General features: G+C 38.7%; 1 protein-coding gene across 1 annotated transcript in view; it reads left to right on the plus strand.

Moving 5' to 3' along the window:
* The window catches only part of LOC117307066 (ras association domain-containing protein 1-like), a 34,891-nt gene that overhangs the window by 7,779 nt on the left and 12,600 nt on the right, over positions 1-14,512 (plus strand). Inside the window, exon 2 of the mRNA XM_033791717.1 lies at positions 11,169-11,290. Coding sequence (XP_033647608.1) covers positions 11,169-11,290 — 122 coding nt within the window. The remainder of the gene's footprint in view (positions 1-11,168; positions 11,291-14,512) is intronic.

Consider the following 14,512-nt stretch of genomic DNA (forward strand, 5'->3'; position numbering starts at 1 on the left):
CCTTCAAAAAGTATGCAGTTGAGTAAGGGTCCAGAAAAAAAAGTGCAAAATAAAATGCTTTCCCTACCTATCTTCCCAAACTTTTCAGAGAATGTTATTGCTATTGGGAAACAGATTTTGTTATTTATTTATTTGGGTTTATTTAAAAAAAATTGAGTGTGAATTTTACATTTTACTTCATTTCACTGGTTTTGATGCTATGTGTGTACCATGTAATATACATCAGTCAGAAAGATACATACATTTGATATGACACTATAAATTCTGAGCTTGTAATAGGCCTACATCAGTCATAAAGATACATTTACAAAAGACACTGTATACATTCTGGGCTTGTAAAACTTCATGGGGGCAAGCCTAGTGGGCTACTTGACAAAAAGCATAGCACAAGGCCTGTACAATGTTTTAATTTTCATTATTACTAAGTTGCTTACATTTTTATGAGCTGAAGATGTACACAACTGAATTGGATGCCTTGCACACGTGTGCCATTAAATCTTATGGCAAGAAACCATTCATGCAGTAACTATTGGTTTCATATTACATGCAATAATCAGCCTGCCCCTTGGATCTCATTAATTCCTGCCCAGGGCTGTGCTCTCTTCACACATGAACTGTTTGATCTATGGGTTGTCTTGAGTAAGAAGAAAAGACACCAAATGAATACAGATGGGGGCCAAATTAAAAAAAATTATAGTACATCCAACCTACTGTAGCAAATTTGCAGAAGCGGAGCAAAGCACTTTTAAAAATTTTTGTAGGGTTCAGCTATACTACAAAAACAAACAAACAAACAAACAAACAAACAAACAGATCCCCAAATAAATTTCACACACATACAATTCATTAGTCAAGTAAAACAAATTTATAACAAATAATTTTGAGGATTTTGTGCACAGAGATGTTTATATTGGATTTTGTAGCAGTGTGATAGTTTGTATAGTTGTAGCACAAGTTGTTACCAATCCTGTAATTTGCCTGTGATTTATTTTGTATATATTATTACACACGTATGCATGCACTATCAATATGGAATCCTCATAATTTATGATAGATTGCAAGCTCTGTTAGAAATGGCAATGCTGTTATTTCTCATGCCCGCCTCTAGAGGGCGGTATTGCATTCCAGCATTCAACCAAAAATTCAACACTCGGGAGCCCTCTGTTGTTGCCTAGTGGAAGTTTAGTGATTGATTTGAGGATAGAGAAAGGACCTGTATGACTTGAGTCATCCTGTGGTCAGTGTGCTAACCACATTTCACTTTATAACTGTACATTGCTGATATAATGTAATAATAGTCATGGCATTTAGGCAAGCCAAGGATCTCTTGATTCACATTCAGGGCAATGCACATGTAGGCTCTATCATGTTCAATTCATCAATCACAATTAATGCTATAAGTCTACGAAGTTAAAGGGTTTCTATATGAATAAGATATGATTTTTCAATTTCTTTAAGATATGATTTATCAATATTTTGTTTATAAAAACCTGTTATCATTGGGTTTAGACCTTCTACCCATAGGAAACCTCTGCCCAATTTTTCAATTATTATTATTTTTTTTTCAATTGACTTGTTTTAATAAGGCTTATGACCTTTTTGATAACTTTAATGGCCTTCGCACCTTCTCTATTTTGCCTGTCACGTGGCTTAAAATTAGGTGTATGGATGTTTTATCAAAAATCCAAGTTTTTTGATGAAAAATACAGGTTTGGGGTTTCAGAATACAGTTTTGTGATCCCAGAGGTTGGCATGTCTGGTCTACACTCAAAATATGATTGTTACACTCGCGTACATAGTGCGTACTTTCACATGATACATGTTTGTGTCAATGACTGTTGCAAGTCTACCCACCATGCCACAAGAGTGACGCATGGAAACTTCCTGGTAACTTTTAGGCAAAGGCTGTTTGCATTTTTTATGAGTTACAAATTACTTCTGAGTATAAGATACATACATGTGTAGCTGTTAAACACCTCATCCCGTGGGTTTTAATTTTGACATCAAATCAAGTGTACTTAGCAAAATGACAAATCCTTGTTGAAAAATTAATCACCAGTTGAGGGTCAACGTTGTTAAAATGAGACCAAACCTGTAATACATGTACTGTATGTACTCCACACAGTCACAAAGTTGTTCTGAATTAGAGGACTTTTCCATCATGACAAGATCACAACTTTGATAAGTGGTCTCCAGGAGTTTAAAACGGGACGGACCTCAGTTTGAATATTCTGAGTAGACTGGATACTTGGTTGCCATGGAGATACCTCTTCAGTTTTGTCTGTTTGCTGCAAGATGGTTGAGTCTAACAAAGATTTGGTTCCGGTGTTTGGTTTCTAGCAATTGATAAATCATCATCTTGGTTCGGATATCGACAATTTTTGTTTCGGGAAAGGATTTTGCAGAGAAGCGGAATTTGTTACGTTTTTCTTTGGATGTGCTTCACAGTGAACTTTCCACTGAGAACTTGACGATGGGTCGGTACGCCACAATGTCAAGATGGTTCTCCAAGCTGAGGGATAGTGTACACACAATGAAGCAATGGATGTGGGATTATTACAAGCAGGGATTGCTACCGTCCGATTGGTGGAAAACTCCTCCCAAACCTAACCCTAAAGCTTCAAGTATACTATGGGGTAAGATCGGGTGTACTCGCACAATGTCTGTGTACACTGTAGGTATCACGTGCTGTTTCAGCGTTTTGTATATATTTTTTGAGGGGAGGGGGGGGGGCAATTCTGCAAGACCCAGCGCTTGTACAGTAGCTTAAACCTTTTCTCTGGACCCAAATTTTGTATTTTAGACCTGTCAAATCAAAATGAGAAAAAACTCTGTACACAGTAAACAACAAACTGCTTTTATTTGAACAAGCGCTTAAAGATTCAAAACTATTTTGTAGACTCAATGTCAACATTTGAACATTGTTTTTTTAAATACCAGCACTAGTTTTTTTTAAAGTTTTTTAATTTTTTTGTTTTAAATACATTGACTGCCGTACTCATCCAGTCATGAGTTTACTGGCGTGACACTACTACTGGCGCAGCGCTCGAACAAAACCGCATGTGGAGAACCCTGCAGCAATGTCATGAGTTTTACTTAGTAGAATTGATTGTAAGCCCCTGCTCTCCAGCATCAGTGCAGGGGGCTAACGATCATTGCTTAATTTAATATAATTACTGCGGTAGAAGTGGATTTCTGTCCGGTTTTTATTTTCCTAATTTTGTTTTGTCATCTCCACCCATTCTTACAGAAATGTCATGAGTTTTACTTGGAGCAATGATTGTTGAAGTCCCTTGCGTCAGTGCATGGGGGCTAACAATTATTTCTAATTTGCTATGTACGACGCGATGGAAAATAGATTTCTCTGGGTATTTTGTTTTCATTGTCACCCGTTGTCATGCCTGAATAAGAATAAAATCAATCATTTGATTTATTGAGTTTTACTCCAGCATTGCTTGTCAGCCTCCTGCTTGGCGCAGCTACATGTTTTACATGCTCAGCTTGGTTCCCTAAAAATACTGCCGTAGAAAGTGGATTTCTGGTTTTTGTTTTCTTCTCATAATCACCAATTCCCATGCCTGCAAAAGTTAAAGGTACAATTTGATTTAAAGTTTAGAAGGAGAAAAATACAGAAAAATACACTTTGACCCTTCATTTTTGGAGGATGGATCTGTAAAACATGAATCTGAAAACCTCCTTTTGTTCTAGTTCTTTTTGTTTTACCTCAATAATTATGAATACTGCCTTAGAAGAACCTAAATGCTTGGTTTTGTACTGCAAGGAATGTACTGCAAATAATGATTTGTTTGAAGAATTTGAAAAATCACCTCAAACATTCAAATGATTCTCTAAAGGAAAAGTTACTATTCAATTTGAACATTTTGTCACACAAAGATACGTTACAGTTTTGTACATACTACCAGGGGAAGGTTATTTCAAAGAGGTATGGTACATGTTGTACACGTACACTGTACATGTATGTATTCCTGGCCAAGTTGAACTCAGTATAATTTAAAAAAAATTGACACCTGTAATCAATATCATCATCACTTCCTGTACTGTGCAGACACCTCTTCCGGAATCCGGAGTGTACTCTCTATAATTTCATAGTAATTAATTTTGAAAAATTAACCATGCCACAAATACAATTCTTTGCACCTAAAAACCATTTTGTTATATCCATTTGAGGAAATTAGACTGCACAGCTTTGTTTTTTTTTCTTGTATTACCTGGACTCGAACCTACTCCTGCTGATCAGGAACACCAACGCTCAAGTCCAGTTCAGTAAAACAGTTCAAATGACATTAGTCCAGACTCAGTCGTCCATATAATACTCTGCATTTCAAAAGCTGGATTTCCTTTCATTTCCCTCTGATATAAAACACAGACGGAGAATCGTAGTGAGCTACAGTTCTAAGTCAAATTACTTCATTTCCCGTTGTTCAAAACCTGTAGGCTACAATTTCTAAGGAAATCCATTAGCCGATATACAGTACTTGTGTATTATGTCCATTTGATATCACGTATTCATCACCAAACTTCCTCTTGCAAGTCTCACTTCCTTGGGAAGCTTGGGCTTTCATACCCTGAGGGCTTGAACCATATTTATATATATTAATTTTTGGTTTTTACCCATACACCGATGTGTGTTAGCACTGTATACTCAGCACTTTCCCGAGTCCTGTGAAAAAATATCACAGGCATGTTACTCGGGTGTTACATCGGTTATCCCGATGCAAATTTAACATCTATCATATTTGATATAATTTGTATATTTTATCTTAAACATCATAACATTGTTACCAATACATGTACATGTAGGTCAAATTACATGAATATTTACATAAAAACATAAAACTCTAAGTAGACAACATAAAAAACAGTCATTATAAATTGGAAAATAACTAGTAAAAATGGATTAAGAACATTAAGGAAACGATACACATAGCCCGAGGCCAGTGATTTTTAGTCGTGTGCCAGTAAACTCATAACTTGACAGATCTTGTGTTTTTTCAATTGAATAATATAACTACACTACACAATATCTTTAAAAGAAAGAAATGATGTTCAAATGTTGACTTTGAGTCTGGTAATACAATGCCGTTGAGTTATTGAGTACCAAAATACCAAACCCATTACACAAATGAGGTAATGTTCCGAAGTGCTTGTTCTTGCAGTTGCTTTGTGCTTTTGAGCAAACTTTTGATTTAGGCGCTATACAAACTACGTTTGATTGATTGATTGATTGATAGTCATAGACGCAAAACCAATATTAGTTTTCTGAGACATTTTGCCTATTGGCGGTTGGCAACCTGGTATTCATATCCCATTGAGGAGATTGTCAAGTTCCCTTGAAGGGAAGAAGGTCTTGTCGTAAACACATGAGAAGGGTTTATTTTCCCAATGTTTAAAACTTAAAGACACTGGGACACCTTTGGCACTTGTCAATGACCAGTGTTCTCCCTTGGTGTATCCCATAAATAAACTAAAAAATCTGTGAAAATCTGGACTCAATTGGTCATCGAAGTTGCAAGAGAAAAAAAACTTGTTGCACAAATATTTGTGCTTTCAGAAACCTAATAAAAGGCTTCAGGCCTGAAGTATTTTAATATTTGGGTGAGAAATTACCTATGTACCTTAACAGGGAGCCGTTTTTTAAAACTACATTGTACATACTTGTACCAACAGCTCTCCATTGCTTGTGACCAAGAAAGTTTGTATGCTAACAGTTATTTTTAGTATTACAGTACCAGTAGTGTCCAGTGCCTTTTTAATGCATGCTGCAAACTCTGATTGTCTTTTCTTTTTGTGCTGATCTTTCATTCCCAGAGAACATTGAGTTTTTCTTTTTTTTAAAAGAACTTGACTCGAGTCTTGTGGGGCCAGAAAGTGCAATCGAAATAGTAGCATACCTTGCTGTCAGCCCCATGCTCAGTTCAATATGTACTTCCAGAAAGTTCAAAGATATTTTTAGTGCAAACCACTTGAAAATTATTCTTAAGTATCGCTCTTATTAGATAATGACTCACATGTACGTGCACCCCATGGCGAAAATAGATGGCTCGCAAACCACTGCAAATGCCAAATTCTAAAGGCACTTAAAGGGAAGGTAAGTACACTATTTGTAATTGTCGAAGACCAGTGTTCTCACTTGGTGTATCTCAACATGCATAAAATAACAAACCTGTGAAAATTTGAGCTCAATTGGTCATAGGAGTTGGGAGAAAATGATGAAAGAAAAAAACACCCTTGTTGGACGAATTTGTGTGCTTTCAGCTAGGAATAAAAGACTTCTGGCTAGTAGAAGTCTTTTAATATATTAGTGAGAAATTACCTCTTTAAAAAACAACTATGTTACTTCAGACGGAGTCGTTTCCCACAATGTTTTATACTATCAACAGCTCTCCAATGCTGGTTACCAAGTCATTTTTTAAGTTAATATTTGTTTTAAGGAATTACCAAACGTGTACCTTCCCTTTAACTTAAACCAGGATCTCTGTTTAAACTTTGACCTGCAATTTCATAAACATTTCATTCTACTAAATATAGCGTTAGTTTGAGTTTCCCAGCATTAAAAGTATCTTATTTTATTGACAATTGGTTTTTGAAATAGAACAATTCATTTGCATGCTCTAAAGTTGATATTATGTTAAAACACATCAAAAATCCAACCTGTGGAAATGCATTTAATTAGGTTGGTTGAGTGGTTTCTTTCCCTGGCTTTCACCTCTGGGGAGCTGGGATTGAATTTTCGAATTAAAAATCTTAAATTTCTGTTTGGAAAAAAAACCACTAGACTGCAGGACTTGATTTGTTTTGGGTTTGTTGGCCTTAGGTTGGCACTGGACACTAATGGTAGTTACTCAAAATAATTGTTGGCATACAAACTTATTTGGTATAAAGAGCAACGGAGAGCGGTGATAGTTACGGCTCCCTCTGATGTAATGCAATTTTTGAGGATGAGGTAATATCTTATTCTTGAAAGTAAGTTTAAAATTTCTTACTCAAATATTATAAGGCTTAAAGTAGCGTAGTTTTTGCGAAAAGGTAACTTCTCACCCAAATATTAAAAGACTGCCTTTTATTATGTATCTGAAAGCACACAAATTTGTGACACAAAGGTGATTTTGTGTTCATTATTCTCTTGCAACTTCGATGACCAATTATTGATCTCAAATTTCACAGATTTGTTATTTTATGCAATGTTTGGAAACACCAAGTGAGAATACTGGTCTTTGACAATTACCCAGTGCCTTTAATGGACCTAAGGCCAGTACAGTGGCCAAGTGCGTAATTTGCAGGGGCAGATCCCTATAGGGGCAACTAAAGTCATGACCCTATTGGGTTTTCTATAATTTCAGATCAAATCATTGATTTCTTGTTTGTGTTTTGATGTGACTGTTTCTTGTTTTTTCGTGTTCTAATGTCATTTTAGGAACCAGTACAATGCACGATGCATCCAACGGGGCATGTATGTATTGGAATCCCGTGTGGAGAGGTACATAAGCAACAGCATGCCTGAAAATAAACTTAAAACATTATTTTAAATTTTGCAAAATATTGAACTATTGTTACTGAGCATGCAGAATACTCTACAAAAGGTCGATTGATACCTGTTGAAGGATAAGGCAACATTGGGTGTTTCAGCCCTGGTACTTCGGCTTTTAAGGGGCACGGCAGTTTTGCCTTGACTTTTTGCAAAAATTTAGGGCACCAAGGCAATTTTCAAAAATTTGGAAGGGCATCACGGCAATCATAAAAAGTTGCGAAGGGCACGACGGCAGTTTGAAAAAAAACCTCCGAGTTGCCTGTAAAAAATAGTTCTTCCAATTTTTCCATTTTCTAACTGTTACCCAATGAAAAAAGAAAGCATTCATCTAATTCAACAAAATAAAGAACAACTACTTACAATACACAATAAATAATTGTTATTCATACGTAATCCTACTATTGGTCATGCACGTTGTGTAGTTTTTCGTAGAGACGCTAAAATTCCCACGTAACTGCTCCATTTTGACACGATGTTGACAGAATAAATGCATACGGTGCGCGACGCCTATGCTGTACATGATGGTACATCACATGTACCAAGTATGGGGGAAACCACTATCCCAGCATGCAAAGACACGTCGAGTCTTTTTCTCAAGGCGTTTAGCGTTGGTTCACGTAATTTTACCACTAGAGGGCGTTTAATCTCACGCTATCGCTCTGGTCCGAAACGCCCTCTAGCGTTCGATGTTTCGAGTATTTCTTTTGTTGCACGCAAAGAACAACGACTAACGGGCCTGAAATCTGCTGTTGTGCCTTACGTGCGTGAAATTGGGGTATATTTCGTTGCGTGAAATTTACACAGACATCGGGACTTTTTGGCTTATTTTCGAACTTTGACAATGTTGAATATAATTTGTTTTCGGGAGGAAGGGCACGGCGGCAATGATGAGAAAAGGGCACGGCAGTCATTGCCGTGAAAAATTGTTTTTTTGAAGGGCATTGCGGCAATCGGTAGGGGCAACGACGGCAATTGCCGTCGTTGCCGTCGTGAAGTATCAGGGCTGGTGTTTAATAAATATTCATTTTTGTCTTGTGGAAATTGTATGAGGTCTTTCATGTACATTGTACATTCTTCTGTTTTGAGAACAGATGTGTACTGTGTCTTATAAACATGACCACTGGTACATTGAACTCTTCTAAAAAACTTTGCCTTTGAGGGAGTCTGCATTAACTACATTGTGGTTTTGGTATCAGAGAAAGATATTTGTTGTATTGTTGTAACCCAGTGTACATTATTTGTACACATGTGGCTACATGTATTGTAAACACATTGTGTTTCATTTTAAACCCAGCATGTGACTTTTAAGTGTTCAGTCCTCCACTCAACTCCACTTAAACACAATTACCAACATGTTTTGGGCTTGATTGCAGGGGCAATTCAGAATATTTAAGATTTTTTCCCCGCTTCTTAATTTGACAAAGAAAACTTGATCAGAGCTGAATTTGAACCTGCGACTTCTGGGTTGAAGAACCAGCATTTTACCAATTGAGCTTCATGTATCTAGCCCTATAGACCTTTTTATTACGGTGCAGCCATCTTTAATTTCTTCCATTGATATTAATGTTACCAAACCGAGACTGGTAGAACAAAATAGTCTGGTTCCTAATTGCAAAATGATTATTAGCATTCATTATTGTTGTTCGATACGAGGAACATGACCAAGATGGAGGGAGCATGAGAAAGGTCTATTGTTGGCTGTTTTGTCTCCCTATTTTGTCAAGTCTTTGTTTCTGGGTGCCATTCTCGACCTGGGAAGCAGCAGCATTTGTTTGCAATTATCAAACAATACCAAAAGGGAAACTGACTGGGTGAATTTGTAATGTTTTTTGTTTTAACACATTTTTTTTTTTTAAATGACTGTAGAGGCGAACTTGAACCTGAATCTTCCTGGTTAACATACAGGTGCTCTAACAACCGAGCCATTGTAGCAATAACATTAGCTGTCCATTTTTAAAGGTATAAAAACGTCACTCTTGTCACTTATGAAAGGGATTGGGATAGTCGCGACGTGTGTGTATCGTTGAGTGTGGGGCCTATGGTATTACCATAGAGAATGATCAACTCAATATAAAGAATGTCTTGCACGGAGACTAGGGATGATGCAACATTGGGTATTCATTTTGAATGAATATTCATTTTCGTCTTTAAGAAATTGTATGAGGTCTTTCATTGTACATTTTTTCTGTTTTGAGAATAGACGTGTACTGTGACTTAAAAACTAGATGCAAACTTGAACCTGAGACTTTACATACAAGTGCTAGCAAGCCATAACGTTAGAGCAAGTTCGAGTGCGCCCAGTGGTCGACCACAGACTAGCAACACACATGCGCAGTGACGTACTCACTTGAATGACTCGTTGGGTAGTCTGGTCAACTTTCCACCTTTTCGCTAAAGTGTTAGAATGGAACATGCTGTTGGGACCAGTGAAGAAACCATGGGCTCGAGGCTGGTTCCAAATGGTCGACCACAGTAGTCAACCAATGGTCGACCAGCCTGGGTTCGAGTCAAAATGGTCAACCTTTAGTTAACCATTGTGCACACTCGAACTTGCTCTTAGCTGTCCGTTTGTGAAGTTATAAAAACATCACTTGTCACTCATGAAAGGGATTTGGATTTAGGTAATATTTTGGAAGCCTGGTTCATTCTCTTCTGCAAATGTGAATGCGATAAAAATGTTCACTTCACAAATTTGCAAAATCAAATAATTTGCATCAGTTGAAATGTGCTGCCAAACATTTGCTGCAAAATCTATTCGCAGTTGCAGGAAGTATGAACCGGGCTTAATACATATCTGGTGCCAATATGGAAATCTGCACTTGCCGTCAAAGCCAAAAATAAATCACTTTCTATCAAATGAAACTGTGATTCATCCAAGAAGGGACTTTGCAATTATCGGGGAACCAATAAATGAACTTTTTTGATGAATTGAGCTATTTGAATAACGGATACTGCATCAATTGGGGATTAGATTTTTGTTTGGTGGGGGGGGGGGGGCAGTAAGAGGGCGGTGGGACTTGTAATTATTGATGGCATTCTTACCAGACCACATCAAATTGACTGACATTATTTGACAGGACAGGCCAACAAAAAGTTGGGAAAAAGAGCAACAATTCATTGCATATTAATTTATTATGGTCCGTTATACTGTAACTGTATGCAAATACCACAGTGCAGTTCTTTTACTTGTGTACAGTCCTACTTGCATGTTGTAAATGTATGAGTGTAGTGCTACTCAGGTTTAGTCCTTGAGTTGAGTGTTCATGTAGGAATTGGGGGGGGGTGGGGTTTAGATAGTTGCTCAAGACAGCAAACAGCCAATAAAAATTCCAGCTTAATATGCAGGTCGTGAATTTCATCTTTCAGGGGACAAGGCTATTTTTATTTTGCAAAAGGCACTTCCATTGGACAATCTTCATGTCTATGGGGAAATTTTGAATGGGCACCACTGAGATCAGGGCAAGGGAGGCCCTTTCCTACAAGTACACATGTATGGCGTTTGTGTATTTCAAGCCTGATTAAGATAATTTTAAGCGCAGATTTTTTTTCTTAGGTATGTTCGGCCCTGGTTACACATACTATCTTAACACGGTTTATGCTTTCTCATTTTACTTGACAGATTGCAAGTACACATGTCACTACAAGTGCCGGAACGAAGTGAGACTAGACTGTAAGGAGTCACCAGGATTCAAAGAAGCCCAGTCAGACATCTCACCAAAACATACCATTGTAGCAGTAGAGGTAAATAAGCTCATTTTAAAATATCTGACTGTGGCAAAATTGACTTTTGAAAGGTGTCACTTTTGAAAGTTGTGTTCATTTTCACTTATGAAAATTGTGATCAATATTGAATTATGAACACATTTTTCAAAAGTGAAAGGTTCAAAAGTCAATTTGCCAAATTCATTTATTTAGTCTGAACTTAAAACAAAAGACTATTTTTCAAAGTATGAAAAGTGGTCTTATGAAAAAAATATTGGTTGACCCAAGTGAAAAAGGTATAGTGAAACCCCTTTTTTCACCTCCCTCGACTGGTGAATAAATGTTTTGTATTATTTTAACTTTTCAAAACCTCATCCTTGGTTCTTTATTGCCATGACGGTGACCCTGCCAGTCATAAACTGCCTGTTAAGATTTTGTCACCACTCTTGTCTTTCTTTTTTTGTTATATAGATTTTTTTTGAACAGAAGATGAAATTATCACGGTTTAATATTGCTTTGTGGGATGCTTCAATGAGGGGAAAAGGATCAATGGAAAGGATTGGGGTGGGGGGGGGCAGACATGGAATTTCATCTTAGAAAGGGCAAGGCCATTTTAGATTTGGAAAGGGCACTTCCATTTGAGAATCTTAAAGTCAGATGGAAACATTTGAAGGGGCACAAGATAAGACCAGTGGCAACAGGGGCAGGTGTAAATTCCAGGCTGGGTGGGGGCGTTGGCACACAGTAAGGGGAACATTCGTTGCTTCTTCTTCCTGCAAGTTTCTGCCAATGTCATGATCATGTGCATGTGTGTGTTTACCAACGACACAATGCAATGTCCGGAGAAGGGGGACCTAGTACCCTGAACTTGATACCTGGGAACAGGGCGACTTACATGTCATAGGGACAGCACCCTTTATGGGTAATTGTGGACTGTATACCCCCCATTTACGTATAAAGGATGACTTGGTCAATCACGTGTACACTTGTCACACATCACATACTGTAGCCTTGCTCAAGGCAGTCGCATTATTCGCTCCGAAAAGAAGCCGCTGTAAACCCACCCGTATACCCTGTGCGTGGTGCGTGCGATCACACCGCATGACCCACCCGTATACACACATGTCACATTGTACGACTACTGTGCACACAAGCCATCCGCACTCGTACCACTAACCGCATGCGGAGGCCATCAGGCTGACAGCCTTGTCGGGTCTGTAACTTCCGGGTTTAATGTGTTGTATTGAAAAATTTCCACTAGTGGACAAAATTGGGGGGGCTCTAGGATATGCTTTTATGCAGCTCATGAATATTAACAATCTTTTGTCTGACCAATTATTCATTTTCACGTCCAATCACGCACTTCCCTTATCACGACCTTTGGACCCTATCATGCTCGTGTGTGATGTAAACATGTCTCGTCTTTCGCGGGCATTATTGTAATGAGCTGACCGTGGGAACTCTTCGCTTATTATAGAGATGAGGTCAGTGGCTTCAACACAGACCCTACAAGGCTGTCGGCCTGACGGCCTCCGCATGCGGATAGTGTACGGGGGCATCGTGTCGTGCCATGTTACGCGCAGTGAATACGGGTGGGTTTTTATACAGCGGCGGTCTTTTTTCGGAGTGAATAATTCGACTGCCTTGAGCAAGGCTACACATCACACTACATGTACCAACGTCATAATGCAGTGTCCGGAAAAGGGGTACCTACACATGTGTACTATCCTGAACTTGATGCCCGGGAACAAGGCGACCTACATGTACGTAGGGACAGCACCCTTCAGGGGTGTTGTGGACTGTATACCCCCCCCCCCCCCCCCATTAACGTATAAAGGATGACTTGGCCAATCACGTGTACACTTGTCACACATCACACTACCAACGTCACAGTGCGATGTCTGGAGAAGGGGTACCTAGAATCCTGAACTTGATCCCTGGGAACAAGGGGTCCTACATTGAGTAGGGACAGCACCCTTCAGGGATATTGTGGACTGTATACCCCCCATATATACCGTATACCGTATAAAGGATGACATGGTCAATCACGTGTACACTTGTCACACCCCAGCCATGATCGGTGCCTGGTTTAGAGGGAGCAGGATGGCTAGATTATGAACGAGCTCAAAGCTTGATATGGTTGTTGTTGAATTCTGGGGTGCACTCCCACATGCCCACACCTGGAAGTGCAACTTTCAAGTCAGTGTAAAGTTGTCTGTTCTGAAAGGTTGTCTCTCCCCTCGCTTTAAAGTCAGGTCATACAGCTGTATATTTGGTACCATGAGTCGCTTTTGTCATGTTTGTGATGGGAACTTAGCATTAATTTTCAACTTGATGAACTTGTCATCTGCCATTAAGGCAAGTTTATCGAGCTCAATTGAATAGTGTACAGTATGAAGGCCTATTGCAAGATACCACTGTGCACTCCATTGCACTTTTTTAATAGTTGACAAGGCCAATTTCCTTTTGGTCAGTGCAGCTCCTGTTACAAAACTTTGAGATTAAGTTCATGCAAGTTTTTTTTTCTGGGGGACACCATGGCCAGAGTGCAATTTCTTTTATGTTGTATCAAAACCGCCTGTCGTTGTGTATTTCATTGGGATTTTTCTAAATCGATTAAAAAAAAGGAATCCGTAAAATTAAAACATCGGAAACCATTTTGAGCAAGGCAATTTTTATGTCAAGAAAAACAAATTGCAACCAGGGCAGTTGCCTTCACAGCCTATTTTACGAAACTCTGAGTCTTGTGATGGTTGTATGCCAAAACACCACTCACCAAGGTAAATAAATTGTCCTTAAAAGAGCAAACATTAATTTTTGATACATGTAAGGGTCCACTCTGCATCAGGCCTAGCAAGCATGGCTCCCATGGGTGTTTGCTTGGTTCATGGTGAGGCATTGGTCATACATGTAACTATGATGAAATGGAAGGATCCCCCCCAGGTGATTATGCAGAGTTATGATTTAAAATGAGTGATGGGTTTTGTCATATCAATGTGTTTTAGAATGTGGACAGTCACCAGGGCCCAATTTCGTGGCTCTGCTTTCCGCCGAATTCTGTGCTTACGATCACCATTCTCTGCTTGCAGGTCAAGCGCCGAATTTCTGCACTACCTGTGTAAGCCTAGAATGCCTTGTAATGGGGAGCATGCACGCACACAAGCTAAACTTCCCTGCTAACCTGTCAAAGTACGCTTGACGTAAGCGCGGAATTCCTTACATGTACTTCCGCGCGCGTCAAATTCTTTGATTGCGGTAAGC

This window comes from Asterias rubens, chromosome 2 (assembly GCF_902459465.1).
Source record: "Asterias rubens chromosome 2, eAstRub1.3, whole genome shotgun sequence".
Classification (NCBI taxonomy): Eukaryota; Metazoa; Echinodermata; class Asteroidea; order Forcipulatida; family Asteriidae; genus Asterias; species Asterias rubens.